Here is a 17,457-nt window from a genome sequence, read left to right on the forward strand (position 1 = left end):
GAACATACTGTCACGCCCCGCTCTGGGGGTACAGGAGCGCAACAAGGGTTAAAAAAAGGTGCCTTGGTCCCCAAAGTCAGAAACAGCCAAGTCACAGATGAAGGTGAGGTTTATTGCTACATCAGTCGTACCAAAACTGAAAGCAGAAACTCCAGGGTGAACCAAAATCAGCCAAAGTAACAAAGGAAACAAGCTTTTCCAAAGAAGTGCTACCTAAACTAGACGAGGACAAGCGCTACCCCAAACTCCCAAATTTAATACGTACAAGAGGAAGTGGGCTTCAGTGCTGTTTACAAGTGGACAAAGCTATTTACAGTACTATACACTGTCCTAGCTGTTGTCAGGACACACAGAGGGATTAAATACTAGGGCTGTATCCCAATTCATGGTCTGCAGCCTTAAAGGCCGCATTTTAAGGCTGATTACGTCACAGCGACGCGACGAAGGCTGTCCCAATTCAAAGGCTGCTCGAAATGCGGCCCTCAAATGCATCCTTCATGTCCCTGAATTTTAAGGCTGTGGCAGTGTAGACTTCGTGGCCCAACATATCCCAGAATGCATAGCGCGGCGGTGGGTGTGGATAAATTTGCAGAAAAAAACAGCGGATGAGGGGCGCCCGAAGAGTAAACTTTAAGTAAGTACTGAATATTATGTCACTTATTTATGTGCAAATGTTTAATAACGAAGAACATTAAAACATTCCTGTTGGCCACATGTCGGCAAAGTCATGTGACATTAGTGACGTTTGTACTAACTTGGTTTTAAAGCCTTTACTTTAAAATATACGCCGTTCAATAGCTGAGCTTAATCTTACAGAGAATGATCAAAGCTCATGTAGAAACAAACAAACAAATGAACAAAAGATTTTCTCCTTCATTTCTGTCAAACAAAGCTGTATGACACGTTTCCAGCTGTTAGTATCATGGTTGCTAGGCAACCTGGGCAGCGCGACGGAGGCTAGACCGTCCGATTTCACAAGCCTCGCACTTCCGGCCTTAGCGGTCTTTGAGTACGCGGCCCTTGTGGATGTTAAGGCTGCGTACTTTAAGGCTGCAGATCCTGAATTGGGATACAGCCTATGACTTGGGCAGCTGAGGACAGGTCTGCCGGAGACAGCGGCAGCCAATCAGAAAAAGGAGAGACTGCAGAGAGTCTTAAAGGCACAGAGCACACATAAAAAAATGTAGTCCAGACATACCAACACACACACTGATTCATGACCAAAATATGGCCATTGTAAATGTTTTAAGGAAAATATTTTCTCATTTTTAATGTGATGACAGCAACACAATGAAGTGTTTCTTTTTGAGGACGCAGCTTTCAGGATTCTGTGCAGCAGTCTCAAACGTCTGACGGCCGAGGAGAGCACTTTCTGATATAACAGTCCTGGCTCTTCTTTGGTGTCATTTTTGTTTCATGATGTAGTAAGTGTGCCTTTCCAGAAGTGTAAACTGCCAAATCCACATGCGACTCCATGCCATCGGTAATGCAGGCCGTTGAGCTGAGGCTGAAAGCAGGCCAGATGGCCTCGCTCATCTTTAGTTTGACGGATGCAGAGTCCGTATTTTCCTGAAAGAATTTCACATTTTCTGCCAATATTAATCACAATGGCAGCTTTAGCATATGCTAACCAAAGGCCATATTCTTCTTTATTGTGCTGCAAAGAATAAAATGATCAGTTATTAGTTGCAGATGTTTCTGTATCCAAGTCTTGAAGCAGTACTTTAAAGCACTTCATATAGTTGATCATTCTGTCATTGCAACAGGACAGATGATTAGTGGAGCCTCATTCCGTCCCGATTTATTTGTACAGGGGCTGAAGAATGGATGGATGGTGTCAGAAAAATTATCTGTGAATGTAAACATTAGCACTTTGGCATCTACGTTGTAGAAGGACAACAGTCCCTTGTCATAGTCAACATAGATTCCCACCCGAGATGGTCTGATGTGAACCGTCAAGTTGGTCGATGGTTCTGTTCTGAAGGCGAACTCGGACTGATCCCGAAGGCTGAGAAACCAGTATCCATGGGCGGGGCTCACGGTGATTTTACCCTTACGGTTGATGGACCAACTGGCCACGCCGAGGTCCCAATCAGTCTTCCCCCCTACCTCCACCTGTAAGAGGACATTATGGTAATGATTAATTTAGACATTCGACACCGAATTTGCAGTGCGCTTTGAACTTTAATGTGGATGCCATAGTTTTTCCAGTTATGATGGGAGATCCCCCATATGTTAAAAAAAGAAATAAAAAACACTAATTAATCAGTAATTTAGCAAAAAGAAACACATAAAATCTTCTCACTAAACTCAAGATGTCATGAAGCTCCCCTCGCTCATGTCTCCACGTACCCATCAGATGGACTGCTTTGTTTGTACACAGAGACTGAGAGTTTAAACTAAAAGAGCTTGTTTCCATATTGCTTACCTCCCAGTAATGGCGCCCTGAGTTGAAGCCCTGGTTGGCCAGCAGACACACTACCCGGTCAAAGCGTTTCGGGTTGTCTGGTACCACCTGATGGCGATCTCCGCAGTAAACCCTCTTCCCATCTGCTGAGACGGTGAGACGTGGGTGGGCTGTGGTGGGATCCAAAGTGATGTCAACTGACAGATACAGTGATAGAGCAATGGTTAGTTCCTCCATCCTGTTACACTGCTGACTTGAGTTCGGGTTAAAGATGAATGATGTCCGGTACACAAGTTGGACAGAAAACTGTAAATGCCAAAACGTCTTTGAAATGGAGTTTCTAAAAACCCGCCAGTTTAGCTCGGGGCTCAAACAAAAGTAAACGCTAAAAGGATTTAAGTCCATACCTGCATATTCTTGAACCCTCTTAACCTCTGCAAAGAAAATGTGATAAATTGACTTCTCGACATTTTCTTCAAGTCATTTATTTGAAGAAGAATATTAACATGTAAAGAATTGTGTGCTGTCATTAAAACACTTACTCGGGTTGGGTCTAGATAAAGACTGGTTTGATGACGATTGCTGACCTACCAGTACGGAGAGACACATTTTTGTAATGTTCAGTTAATATTTGATGTTTGTTAATGAAAACATGATCATGCAGAGTTTGAACTTAGAATTACATAATGCTAGGATGGTCTTTTTTTGGCTACGTTGCTATTGTACAGACGTTCCATTGAGTTGCAAAGGTTTAGAGACACTATTTGCTCTTTTGAATTTTCAACATGACTTTACTGCCCAGTTTAACTTGAGGTGGGAATGAAGACTTACAGATTTCTGGCAGTATTCGCAGCTCTTTGTGAAACTGCTCCATCATCTGATTGACAGACCTGAGAATCACACCTGACGTCAGCTGAGATGACACAGAGACTCCGGACCAGTTCTTAGCCTGCCGAGGTGCAGACAGGGAAGGGAACGTCTGCAGGGGGATAGGAATGTCATAAAGACATACAGTCTATGTTACATATCATGTTAATCATACTATATGCTCAAAGTAGCCAAATTCCAGTTACTTAGGGCCAAATAACAAATTCCAATAATCACCGATTTCATTTTCATCGGCGGTTTAGGAAAAGGTCCGCCCTGGCTGCACTCTCTTCTGCACCTCTCTCATGCACTGTCCTTCAAACTCATCCATGTACTCCTTACATGTTCACCTGTCTCCCTCTCATTGAACTCTGTCCAGGTTCTACTAACCTTCATTCTCCCTTCTCTCCAGAACATATCTGCTTGTTTTCAGACTCTCGTCCATGCACTCCCTCCCCTCACTGCAGATTACATCTGGAAACATCAGTAGTTTCTGCTGGAAAGGTAGTTGGCAGTGGTTCCTGGAGTTTGCACCAAAAACCTCCCAGTAAATGCTTTGGTTGCTAGCAGATTGCTACTGACTACCTACTGGCTGAGCAGGAGTATAAGGTGTGGCACAAACCAGAAATGCCTACAAAGTAGAAGTCGTGCTTCAGCCACAGCTGATGTGTTTCAAAAGACACAACATTTCATTTAAGCCTAATCTTCTCTTTTTCTTGTTTCGCTTCAGCTCAGAGAATCTGTCGATTCCAGTAAACCACAGTGCTACAATATGCTGCTGACCAAATGAATCACAAACTTTTTGCCAGCTGGTTGGGGAAGGCTTCTTTTCTAATGACTGGTCGACTGGTCCAAGGCTTGAGGAAGAAATTTCCCACTGACTAACAGCAACCTCTAGCAACTGAATGGGCGACGCTCATCAGCTTCATTCACTCGTTCCTGTTGCCACCACGAGCACCTCTACAACCCTCTCCTCCCTGGTCACGTGTCTGCACCCTAACAAACGCTGCTTATACCGAACTGTTCTGTGAGCGTGACTGGGGCGCCCCAGCTTTTAGTACTATAACCGTGGCTCTCAAAATTCTCTGACAATCATTTGGTAGTTTTATGCAAACAATAACATAAAAGCATCAGGAGTAAAAAAAAGTGAGTGGAGAAGACATTTTCATGTCTCCCAGCAGCTAGTGCCTCTAGCAAGATGAGTAATCCTGATCCAGGGTTTCACATCTCTGCATCTCAATTCTCAGTATATTCCTTAACTGGACTTATAGCTACTTTCTGGATCTGTTACTGGGAGTAACTAGTGGAGCACTGCAAATGTATTACGTCTGTATTATTTTATCTGGTGCCTCATTTCATTATTTACTCATACCTTGAGAAAGAATATGTAGTCCTCAGACAGAGCCAGCTGACTCAGTGCTGAGCTCCTCCGTTTAAGCTCAGCTATTTCTTCTTCCAGCTCTCTCAGCACGCTCTGAGCTCTGCGCTCTGCCGCTCGAAGAGTCACCTCTATCACCTGGGTGCCACAGAAAGGGTGTGTTCATGAATATGCCGACAAATGTGTCGTCTACTTTGAGACAAAAATAGTGTGTGCAGTATGATTGTCTCTGTAGTTGGTCACCTCCAAGACTTCAGCTTGGCAGTGCTCCACACTGGAGATCAGCTTGGAAAAAGCACAGACGGCTTCATCCGTCTCTCTCTCTGCAGTATCCTGATTAAAGCACGAACAGCAACCAGCGGAAAAGTAGAAAAGAAGAATTCAGAGACAACCATAAATGCAAAATGTGACAAACTAAAGTGTGCTCACTTTTGGTATCTATTCTATCATTTTCTTTTCTGAGATATTTCATTAAACATGAACAGCTCGGCCACATGAACAGTTTTTAAGGACAAGTGTCAGCTAAAGATCTCTGCTCTCTGATTGGCTCCTGGAACAATGTAGCATGCTATCTTAACAAAACAAACAAACAAAGTGCACGTGTGAGAGAATAAATACATACGATCCATAAGCGAAGCTTCTTCCTGCAGTCGTGTTGACACCACATCACTCACCTTTATCTCTCGCAGGGAGCTGTGTACCTCCTCCACTTTTCTCTCTCTCTCACTGATGAGCTCCTTTAGCTCCGCCTCAGTAACACCTAACTGAGCCTGAATGAGACAGAAAACACACAGTGTGTCTAACAACCAACGCATTAAACATGCTCTGCTGCAGTTGCATGTTTATATACAATTAGATGCACAGTTTGTTTGTCAATGACAGTTGACTTTGATTTAAAATCAACTGTGTCAACTGACAAACACTGAAAATATGATTGAAGTGCAGATCTTCAGCTTTAATTCAGGTGTTTCACAAAAACGGTGGAGCCAGGTGTTACTGCCGATAGAAGTAGTATGAATTCTGATGAGTGAGAGCAAACATGATTGGATAATGGGCCAAAGCAAAAGCAACCGAAGAGCAGTGTTGGTCAAGTTACTTGAAAAAAGTAATCAGTAACTAATTACCAATTACTTCACCAAAAAAGTAATCCTGTTACTTTATTGATTCCTTTTTTCAAAAGTAATTAATTACTTAGTTACTTAGTTACGTAGTTACTTTTTAAAAACACGATTTGCAACCTGAAGAGGTGATAAAGTGATAGATCTTTCAGCCCAATTCTACTTTTTCTGCATAATCCATCATACAAAATGTAATCAAATGGAAAAGTCTCTTTTTAAAACTTGTTTTATCAGTTTTAATCTTTTAACTTTATGCATCAAGCAAACATTTAATTATCTGCAACATTCTCTGACTGGAAGAAATTACTTTAATATTTAAACCTATTTTCTGCACATTCCAGCACATAAAATAAAATATTTTTTGTGTTTACACTCAGTCTTTCAAATAGATGCAAGTAAAACACAGCAGAAAATAAATAAAGTCAAAGACTCAGCGGTCCTGTTGCTCTATTTTCACCTGTAAAGCAGGAGTGGGGTAGGCGGAGGTTTACCCTGGTGCAGGTGTGCCGCAGCGGTCAGTGGAAGAATCCGCGAGTTTCTCTGTGAGTTTCCCATTACGTCGTAGCTACTCGGTGCTTGCTTGGAGGTTTAGGGGTTTTTTTCGCTGTAAAAAGAAGTTTTCTTCCCACGCACAGCGGACACTAATGTTTTTGTCACTTTTTATGGAATCAAACTCAAAGTAAGGTCAGTACTTCCACGCTTTAAACGCTGCACGCTCATACTCTCTCCTGCACTCGATACATGATCCATTGTTGATCTGCACACAGCTGTTGTCATGAACATCGCACTCGCTTACGTCGCTGTCATGAGACATTCTCGCAAAAAACCGCAGTAACGCAGCGTTCCTACGGGAAAGTAACGGTAATCTAATTACCGTTTTGGCAATAGTAATCCCTTACTTTACTCGTTACTTGAAAAAAGTAATCAGATTACAGTAACGCGTTACTTGTAACGCGTTACTGCCCATCTCTGCCGAAGAGTTTATCAAGATAAAGAAATGGGATATTATAACAAAGTCAGTCACCCTAACTCAACTCTATAGAGCAGCTTATTGAATACAAAACTGAAGGCACAGAGACGCACGAACAAGCAGCAGCTGGAGATGGTTACAGTTTAGGGTTCGAAACATCAGGGAGCCGTTTTTCATTAAAATATTAAATACAAGTGTTATATTTAAATGTGTGTGTATTAATACATAATTCAACTTTTAAAAATTTAAATGTTGAAAATACTCTCGTTCACCTTGAGCCTCTGAAAAAGTGAGACTGTGTAGAAAAGCTTCTAATTCCTGAACAGTGAGTGCAGGAGTTTTGCTAAAGCTGCTGAATCAAAGCTGAAAGCCTGCAGTCACATCTGGATTCATCTCAATCCACTGTGGTTCTGCACAGACACAAACCTAGAGACATAGTTCTAACAAACTGTGCATGATAGCACAGCTGTGTGGTCCAGCCCAGAGTTTAGCAGTGAGGATGTTCACAGCTCCACCTGATACTCTGACCTTTGGACATGCCAGTCCAAACTGGAATCCATCGTTCCAGTTATTCTGTTGTGAAAATTAGAATCATGCCATGACAGCATATCAGGAGCCTGTGAGGAAAAAAACCTTCAACATTCTGAAATTAAAGAAATACATATCAACATCACAATAACTGTAAGAATTCCCAAACCTACAACAAAGTTGCAACAAATCCCTGCAGCATGATGGTTTATTCTCAAAGAGAACTTTTACTAAACCAGTCAGTGAGGTCCAGTTAGCTGTGAGCCAACCACCACATGCACAAACCTTCTTCAAGTGCCACTCTCGTTTGGCGGGGGTGATGTTGTGTCCTAGGTGATCTGACGTCCCCACACACGTGCTGCACACGCACACGTTATCAGTGCGACAGAAGAATTCCAGACCTCTCAGGTGGATGGGGCACGGCGGCAGATCCGAGTCACTGGACATGTCAACATTTGAATAAAGCCGTAACATGTAAGTGACTGATTAACCTGTCGTTTGGTTTCCAGGACATATTATTCAGTTGTTTACAGTTTGACACGTGTATGGTTACATTTAGCTGTTAACACAAAAGGTTTCCTTACTCTGCTTTTCTTATTTCCTGTCATATGTACACTGATACTACATGCAAACACTCCTCTAAACAATCTGTTTCACACAGTTTTTTTCCCGTCCTACATGTTCATGATGTCATACTGACGAGATATCTTTGTGAACACAGCACAACCACTCACCTCTTGTTCAAACCTCCTGTTTGCAATGGGCAACCAGTCAAGAGACACTTGTTTTAGGCAGTGGGTGACCTGAGCAACACCCAGTATAAAACAAAAGATGCTTTTGAGCTGTGAGTAATGCAAAAATACTCCAGTGGTCTAAAAATGAGAATAGGAGGCCAGAAACGTGCACCATACAAATGTTTCTGTTGTAAACATCAGTGCTAAAACCTTGTCTCACTTGAGGACTAATACCATTAGTAATGGTTAAGAAGTCTCAGTACTCCTTCCAAGAGGACAACCATTACTAGAGTCTGCGTCTGTTGTTTTAAAAGTGAAGAAGCCTCGTGGAGGCCAGGCCGGATGTCTTCACAAACCTAAAGAAGCCCACTCGCCTTCTCTTCAATCGTTTGAAACTGCTGAGTTGGTTTAATAACATGTATATTTCAATAAGTGATGAAACATTTGAACCTTTTTCTTTTTTTCCAAAGGAGAAGAGTGGAGGGGTTCAGGTCGTTCTAACGCAAACGACGACTCGTGCTATTCATCGTAACAAAGGGAATCTCTGTGGCTTTGGACTGTTTATCAAACAGGCATAAACATAAAATGTGCTTAATACTGGAAAGTAGTTTTGTTGTAAAGTTCAACAGTCAGCGTGGTAAGGACTCCCTGAGAGCAGGGGTCGGAGACTATCTGAAGCATTTTAAACTACCAAACAGCCACGAGGTGCTGATCTCTCCATACAGCAGAGCACAGAGCAGCCAAACGTCATATAACACTGTTATTAGTTTACAAACCCACGAGGAATGAAAAGTATTAGCAGGTTGTCTAGGCCTATATGTTTTTAAGACGTGTCTGTAGTTTAACTAATTGATGTGTGTGAGATGGATGTTTCTTCACGTAAAATCTCTGAGCATGTATTTGATTGTTTTTTTCATTTTCCGATTTCTCGCTCCCTCATCGGGTCTGCTTGTCCACTGCTGCTGTTGAATCCTCCCATCAAAGCGTTTCTGCTGTTGTGGCATCAAGCTAATGTGTCCACTTAGTAAATCTGGTCCTCTCTGTGGGAGCCTTGTAGCATTTACAGTGGTATGCAAAAGTTTGGGCACCCTTGATCATTTTCATGATTTTCCTTCATAAATCACTGGTTGTTTGGATCAGCAGTTTCATTTCCCAGTACCTGCACTGGCCACACAGCCCCACAGCATGACGGAAGCGCCACCACATTTTACTGTGGGCAGCAAGTGTTTCTCTTGGAGTGCTGTGTTCTGTTTCCATACCACCTCTTGTTATGTCTAAATAACTCAGTTTTAGCTTCATCAGTCCACAGCACCTTATTCCAGAATGAAGCCGGCTTGTCCAAATGTGCTTTAGCAAACCTCAAGCGACTCTGTTTGTGGCATGTGCACAGAAAGGCTTCCTCTGCATCACTCTCTCATACAGCATCTCTTTGTGTAAAGTGTGCAGAATAGTTGAACAATGGTAAATGGCCTGTATTTGTATAGCGTTTTACTGGTCCCTAAGGACCCCAAAGCGCTTTACACATCCTGTCATCCACACATTCACACACTGGTGATGGCAGCTACATTGTAGCCACAGCCACCCTGGGGCGCACTGACAGAGGCGAGGCTGCCGGACACTGGCGCCACCGGGCCCTCTGACCACCACCAGTAGGCAACGGGTGAAGTGTCTTGCCCAAGGACACAATGACCGGGACTGTCCAAGCCGGGGCTCGAACCAGCAACCTTCCGATTACAAGGCGAACTCCCAACTCTTGAGCCACGATCGCCCCCACAAGCGATGCACAGCGACTCCATCTGCTGCAAGATGATGTTGCAGGTCTTTGGAGCTGGTGTGTGGGTCGACTCTAACTGTTCTCACCATCCTTCGTCTCTGCTTATCTAAGATTTTCCTTGACCCGTCACTTCCGGCCTTAACCAGGACTGTGTCTGTGGTTTTCCATTTCCTCACTATTTTCCTCACAGTGGAAACTGACAGCTGAAATCTCTGCGACAGCTTTTTGTATCCTTCCTTTAAACCATGATGTGAACAGTCTTTGTTTTCAGGTCATTTGAGAGCTGTTTTGAGGCTCCCTTGTAGCCACTCTCGAGAGAAGATGCAAAGAGGAGAAAAACTTGCAATTGGCCACCTTAAATACCCGTTCTCATGATTGGATTCACCTGTGTATGTAGGTCAAGGGTCAATGAGCTTACCAAACAAATTTTATGTTTCAATAATTAGTGCTAAAGGTATTCAAGTCAATAAAACAACAAGGGTGCCCGAATTTATGCACCTGCCTAATTTAGTTGAAGTAACTATTGCACACTTTCTGTAAATCCTATAAACTTCATTTCACTTCTCAAATATCATTGCGTGTGTCTCCTATATGACATATTGAAATGAAATTGCTGATCCAAACAAATAATGATTTATGAAGGAAAAATATGAGAATTATCAGGGGTGCCCAAACATTCACATGACTCTGTGTAGAGGATATGAAAATGTCCCCCCACATACCTCACCACTACAGGCATAGACCTGAAAAGTTATAAAGTCAAATTTGGAACAAATAAAAAAAAAAAAATTAAATAATTTATGCTTTGTTGTGGCACTACTCACACAAACATCCCGCTGACACACTAATGACAAACCTTTCTCTGGATGATTGTTTGGTACTATTTGGTAACTTCGTGAACGTCTCTTTACAAATGTGAAGTCATTTACTGAGTCCAACTTTACAGACTTTTTGTGGCCCTCAGGTGACTGCTGCTGTGATTTGGAGATATATGAATAAAACTGAACAGTAGAGCAGGTCATCTACTAGCTACAGTGTTAGTGGTTTAATCCCTGGCTGCACCAGTCTGCGTGCCAAATGTCCTCAGTGAAGACAGTAACTCCAAGCGGCTGACGCATCCATCAGAGTGTGAATGTGTGACTGCTACATGGGAAGCAGTGAAGTGTAGAAAAAGGTGGCTGCATGAACGGGTGAATGAGGCATGTATAAAGCACTTGGAAAACATAAGATCCAGTCCATTTACTATTAATGTGGTTCAGTCAAATATATTGTAATGCAATATTTCAGTATATTTCGGTACCTGGGGTAAGGTGGTGGGGGGTCGTGATGCTCCGTCCTGACAAAGGGAGCACCATCTCGACTCTGGCTTTGGGGGAGTGCAGCGTGAGGCAGCCCGGGGTCTGGCAGGCGCTGAAAACGTGACATCATTTCTGCAAAGATGTTCTCGGGCATCTCCCCCTGCCTCTGGAATCTGGGTGGCAGTGGTTGATTATGATGGGAAGGGGACCTGGAAGGCTCCGTTCCTCCAAGTCTGTCAGCCACAGGAGAGCCGGCCATCTGCTTGAATTGTTCAGTTATTTCCTTCAGGGTCAGGTTGATATGGAGAGCTGGTCTCTTGAGGAAGGACTCTTTGCAGAGAGGGCACTGGTACATTTTTGTAGTGTTTCCGTCCCAGTAGGAGGAAATGCAGGTTTGGCAGAAACTGTGTCCACATGGTGTTGTGACCGGTTTGTTAAATACTTCCAGACAGATAGGGCAGGTGAACTGTTCTTCAGACAGGAAGGCAGCAGGTAGTGACATAGCCATTTAGTTTTAAGCTGCATATAGAGACAGACAGAAGATTAGAAAAATATTAAACCGTGTGCATCAGCAAACTATTGAATAAATGTCCCAGACATGAATTTCAAAAGCTTTACTGTTCAGATCTCATCTAATTCTCGTTGCCACAGGAAAAGACTGAGTTTATTTGCGCAACATCTCTAAAGTTAGAAATATCCTGTCTCAGAGTGACGCTGAAAAACTACTTCGTGCATTTATTACTTCCAGGCTGGACGACTGTAATTCATTATTATCAGGATGTCCTAAAAACTCCCTGAAAAGCCTTCAGCTAATCCAAAATGCTGCAGCAAGAGTCCTGACAGGGACTAGAAAGAGAGAGCAGATTTCTCCTGTTTTGGCTTCCTGTTAAATCCAGAATTCAAAATCCTGCTCCTCACATACAAGGTCTTAAATAATCAGGCCCCATCTTATCTTAATGACCTTGTAGTACCATATCATCCTATTAGAGCACTTCGCTCTCGCTCTGCAGGCCTACTTGTTGTTCCTAGAGTATTTAAAAGTAGAATGGGAGGCAGAGCCTTCAGTTTTCAGGCCCCTCTTCTGTGGAACCAGCTTCCAGTTTGGATTCAGGAGACAGACACTATCTCTACTTTCAAGATTAGGCTTCAAACTTTCCTTTTTGCTAAAGCATATAGTTAGGGCTGGACCAGGTGACCCTGAATCCTCCCTTAGTTATGCTGCAATAGCTGTAGGCTGCCGGGGGATTCCCATGATGCATTGAGTTTTTCCTTTCCAGTCACCTTTCTCACTCACTATGTATTAACAGACCTCTCTGCATTGAATCATATCTGTTATTAACCTCTGTCTCTCTTCCACAGCATGTCTTTATCCTGTCTTCCTTCTCTCACCCCAACCAATCACAGCAGATGGCCCCGCCCCTCCCTGAGCCTGGTTCTGCCGGAGGTTTCTTCCTGTTAAAAGGGAGTTTTTCCTTCCCACTGTCGCCAAAGTGTTTGCTCATAGGGGGTCATATGATTGTTGGGTCTTTCTCTGTATCTATGAAGCGCCTTGAGGCGACTTTTGTTGAATCAGAACCAGAACTCTTTAATTATCCCTGAAAATATGTGTTCCCAGTTACTCGAGGCAGTGAGAACAGTAACCGACTAATTAATACAATATGTTACAAAGTTACAAAATAGAAACAAAATAGCTCTAAGAGATACTAATAGCAAAGAATATTAAATATATATACATGGATATGTATGGTTAAGATCCCGTACTTTGTTATTTTCTCTGTAGAGGATGCAGTAGTAATGCTGGAACTACTGCACTGTGTGCTGTGAATGAAATGGAGGAGTTGTACAGAGATATCCAGAGACAGGAATGATATCCTGTCATTTAGTGGTGCATTATGGGTAATCTCATTCTGCTCCTGTGATTGGCCAGTGAGTGATGGAGTGGATGGAGGTATTATCTTGGGCAACATCCACCTCTCCAATACAAGCTGAAGTGATAAACTTTGAATTATTAGATGTTTTTATCTATCCATCCACCTGTTCTTCAAGTGTCTGACACACCCAAGCCACGCCCTCTGACCAGCTTCCTTCATTTCCTGTCATTCACCTGTTGGTCACTGCTATGAAAGATGGGAGCCATATTCCATTCAGCAAGTCCTGGCCCAGCTAACGTACTCAAAATTCATGACCGCAGACGAGGAACAGTCACTGTTACACAATAATATACAGAACAGTGACAGTATTGCTGCAAACACTCGCTTCATCCTGAAACCTGGATGAGCTGGACTGATAGGCTGGTTTCACTCGTCCAGCCTGGATATCTGCAGTCTGATACAGCCTAACAGCCCCAGTCTTAGCTCATATATTACTATCATTAAAATGATCTCATTATCACCGGTCTAAAGCTCGACTTCAGCAATATCCATCAAGAACCAAAAGTGAAGGACAAACAGGTACCGAGAGGATTCATGCCCCTTTTTGCTGGGTAACATGTAACCCAAGTGTACTCTAAAACATTCATTGTTCGCCTAATCCATCAACTGATTCAGAAGCTCTTTGGAGCTGCTGGCAGCATGATACTCTCAGTGTGAGTGTGCACTTCCTTAACTTAAACACACTAAAGCTAAAACACACAGTGAAAATATACAAAGGAGTAGTTGCGCAAGATCAAGAAATTCAGGCTCGGCTGGAATATTCTCGGCCAGGACGTCATCATTACCGAGTTAAACGAGGCAATGAGGAAAAAATCCTGCAAGTCATTCGTGTTTCTTTAGTGTGTGCTGTACTGAGATCAGCTGACTCTGACTGGCAGGATAATATGTATTTATGTCGTATAAGCACCTCGCTCGAGCATTCAACAATAAACTGTTATTTCATGAATAAGAGAAGTGAAAGGAAGCCTGCTTCTGTCACAGTGACCTCATGAGAGCGATCTTTCTGTTAGTTTCTTCATACCAGGCAGAAATGTGCTGTCGTGTTAAATTAGCAGAGTGGAAGCTTCACTAATCCAAACATCAGCTGCTTTTTGTACAGCACTGGAAAAAATGATGGAACACAATATATGAGTGCTTTAGGAAAGTAAAGAAGCAAAATAAAATAAATAACAGACAGATTTACTGGCTCATGAAAACGTGCGAGCAGCCACCGTGCAGGAAGCACCACCAGCATTGTTGAGCCATTGCTCAGTCATGTGGTAAACAATCCGAAGACAGTGGTCATTACTGAAATATGCAAGACATCACAGAGCTGTCGTGTATTGGAAAGCTTTCTCAGAGAGAAGATGATAACATTTTATGAAAAGTAATGTGTAAAATCTGTGTGTAACACTTTATACCAGTGCTTTATATTAACACTGGTGAACCTATGATGGAGGTGAAGTTTTGTGTTGTTCTCACAACCTCAGTGCTAAGAAAAAGTATAGGTCACAATTAAACGTGTGAGATTAATGATCACTTTTTTTATCAGACAAAGATGAACTGAATACAAAACGGGGTTTTTAAATAGTGATTTAGCCACGCCTACCCAGTCCTATGTGAAAAAGTGCCAAAATGGCCATCATGACAGAAAATCACTGTTGACCAATAAGAACACAAAGACCATGTGAAATTTGACCATTTTGACGAGACTTTGGGGGAAACGCTGGTATAAAACCAAAAAGCTGAATTTGAAACCGATCAACAGTCAGTGTGACCGACAATGACGCATCATCACTGTCGTTGTGATTCTGTTAATGTTTTTGGTTTATAAATCCAGCTTTGTAAAAGTATCGTGACGGCGCACACATGTCAACAACAGACTGTATAACTGTTGAGCACACTGGTGTCAAAGGCTTATATAAAGTTTCATGTGGCGTAGCGACCCACGCCCACGGCTGCCTTTCTCTGCTGATTTCTTTCACGTCGTCATGAAACAGATTTGGAGTATCAGACCGTACAGGCACACAGCTCGATAACACCTGCCTGCACAACCATTTCCTGAAGTTACATCATTTAGCTTTGATATTAAAGCTGTAAAGCTGCAGTATAAACAGGTAGCGTGTGTTGTTGCATGTTTTTACACACTTTCACACACTGCATGATAACATTAAATATCAGTACTTGTGTTACATATAGGCATATACAGAGCTTCCTTTGACATAGTGCACAGACAGATGACGCTCTACAGGCTGCTGGGTGAACTGATCCTATTCAGACACCAACTAACAACAGGAACAGAGTCCACAGTTCACATGTTAGTGAACATGTCTTACCTGCAGTTTCAGCAGAGAGGTTATATTTGAGTGTTTGTACGAGATGTTCCCTGTAGCTCGTTCCTCTCCTTCTCTTGCTCGTGTCAGTCTGGATTTCACTTTTCACATTCGTGTCATTTTTCCTTCATTGTTTTGTTGATCCCTCCTCTTAACCCCCCCCCCCCACCCCACCCACGACATTTATCCAAACAGACCTGCTCGACAGGTGCAGCTGCAGAGGTATGCTGTTTTAGATAAACTCTGTCTCACAGCTCTTTAGCAAACACAGCTCTAATTAGATAATGCACATGCTTTTTATTTCAAGAAACATACAGGACACTTGATGCCCACATCAGAGTTTTGCACACTGTAATGATGCGTGTTTGTTCTGGGAGTTGAAGCAATAAAGAGATAAAGTCTGTTTGAGATGCTTCATTACATGCACATGGGTGTAGCTAAGACTGATTTGGCTGAACTGTGTGATGAATTAGGATCTCTACTGCCGTTCCACAAGTCCTGGTATGATTTCTTTCTCCAAGCCACCTTTTTTTAGCTTGCAGTGACATAGAGACTATAAGGAATGCCCATTTAGGCCTGCACGGTTCACTATGTTCTCCACTTCACACTGAAGTGCTTCAAGTTTTTGCCTTTCCATTTCTGATGCCTTCTTCCACTGTTTCTTAAACCTCCTAACTTTCACCAACCTGTCAATGTCTTGCTGCGCCCTGATGTAGCGCTTCCCATTTTTTAAAAATGATTAGGGACAGACTTTATCGACACTCACTCACAGGAAGAGCACAACCAGTTATTGGTGCCAAAAAAGCCGTTAGTAAATCATTTTCCAGGTGGCTGATGGCAAATGTTCTTCTACAACGCTTTTCTACTCTTCCTGAGCACTCAAAGTACTTGATACAATTGCCTTACTCACCCATTCATACAAGCAAGAAGGGGATGAGCACACTGTACTTTCTAATGAAGCTCATATCCTTTGATGATGGAGATCTTCTTCTGTGGTAGTGAGTACCATCTAGTTTGCTGCTGTCTGCTGGGGGGGCAGCGTCAGTGCCAGAGTCAGTGCCAGAAATGCCAGCAGGATGAACAAACTACTCTGCGAGGCCAGAAGCATCATTGGTCAGAATTTGGGCCAGGAGGTCACTGAACCTACCCTCTCCATCACACCCACTCCACACCTCTGAGGCAGCAGAGTGATTCAGCCTCGCTGCCATAAAGAACACTTTAGAAAACCTCTCTCCATAAAGCTGTACAATAACTTCATTCTGGGACAGGTTTACACGCCTGTCAGGCAAAAGACTTTAAAGCAATTTGCACTTCTCTCCTACACATCAGTCTTAATTTTACTGTTTTTAACCAACTTCATTTGAACTTTTATCACTTTTTTATATACTTACATTTCTGTATTATCTCAGAGTATAAGGCACTTTTATTTAACTGTGTTTATTGTAGACTGTACTGGTTTCACTCTTGCTGCTGTAAATCAATTTCTCTTGTGGGATCAATAGTCTATCAGGGAGCCCACACCCCTGACGCTTGAGGCTGTTTCGTTTCAGCTGGAAGATGTTCAAACAGGAACACTGGTACAGTCTGGAAAAAAAAAAAAAAAGTGTTTGGCAACCTGGTGGGCATTCGCCTCCCATTGGGGAATAATTGCTGGGAGGCCTGTTCAGCCTCTGTTGCCCTGCTGTAATGGCTCCACCGATGCCATCAAGCTGGAGACTCATTGGATGGAAACATGTCGAGAGCCAAGTGCACGGTAACAGTAATCGTTTTCTTACTGCAAACAAAACATCACTACCCTGCAAACACAGACTGTGTGTGATGCTAGGCTGTGTTATGGAAATCTCTGCTCAGTAACAGCTGCACAGCCTGACCAACAAGTTTGTTTTGGTAACTGAGCTCCTAGTATTCCATGACTCTGTTACTCAGCACTGATCAGCAGCTGTACTGTGTGCATTTTCCCCTTATTCTATAATGCGAGTTCTCCTTCTCTCTTCAGATGTACGTAGATGCTCCAAACGCTCGCCAGTCAGTGTGCAGAACATTTTTACACTTTTTACCCTGACTGTGAAACCTAAACGCTGCATGCTTATTGGATAACAGCTTGTGATGGACACATCTGGCCAATCAAATATTACAGATG

General features: G+C 42.8%; 1 protein-coding gene across 4 annotated transcripts; it reads right to left on the reverse strand.

Annotated features, from left to right (window-relative positions):
- Positions 1–978: 978 nt before the first annotated feature.
- btr01 (bloodthirsty-related gene family, member 1) lies at positions 979–15,455 on the reverse strand. Of its 4 annotated transcripts, XM_040004152.1 has the most exons (11): positions 15,321–15,453; positions 11,077–11,593; positions 7,554–7,707; positions 5,327–5,422; positions 4,896–4,985; positions 4,647–4,790; positions 3,239–3,386; positions 2,950–2,994; positions 2,815–2,841; positions 2,429–2,604; positions 979–2,115 (listed from the first exon to the last, which is right to left on the reverse strand). In XM_040004152.1, exons 2-11 carry the CDS (start codon positions 11,580–11,582, stop codon positions 1,747–1,749), a joined length of 1,755 nt encoding a protein of 584 aa, XP_039860086.1. In that variant the 5' UTR covers positions 11,583–11,593; positions 15,321–15,453; the 3' UTR covers positions 979–1,746. The 4 variants fall into 4 exon arrangements, with proteins under 4 accessions (XP_039860086.1, XP_039860084.1, XP_039860087.1 ...); XM_040004150.1 differs by having other exon boundaries at positions 2,429–2,841; positions 15,321–15,455; XM_040004153.1 differs by lacking the exons at positions 2,815–2,841; positions 2,950–2,994 and having other exon boundaries at positions 15,321–15,454.
- Positions 15,456–17,457: the final 2,002 nt, after the last annotated feature.

Source organism: Simochromis diagramma, unplaced genomic scaffold (genome assembly GCF_900408965.1).
Source record: "Simochromis diagramma unplaced genomic scaffold, fSimDia1.1 OVJJ01000565.1, whole genome shotgun sequence".
Taxonomy (NCBI): domain Eukaryota; kingdom Metazoa; phylum Chordata; class Actinopteri; order Cichliformes; family Cichlidae; genus Simochromis; species Simochromis diagramma.

Coding starts and splice junctions, on each gene's coding strand:
- btr01 (XM_040004150.1), bottom strand. CDS start 11,582: ATGGCTATGTCACTACCTGCTGCCTTCCTGTCTGAAGAACAGTTCACC. Junction 5,423..7,553: donor GAGAGTGGCACTTGAAGAAG/GTTTGTGCATGT, acceptor TGTCTCATTCAG/GCTCAGTTAGGTGTTACTGA. Junction 2,995..3,238: donor GCGAATACTGCCAGAAATCT/GTAAGTCTTCAT, acceptor CCGTACTGGTAG/GTCAGCAATCGTCATCAAAC.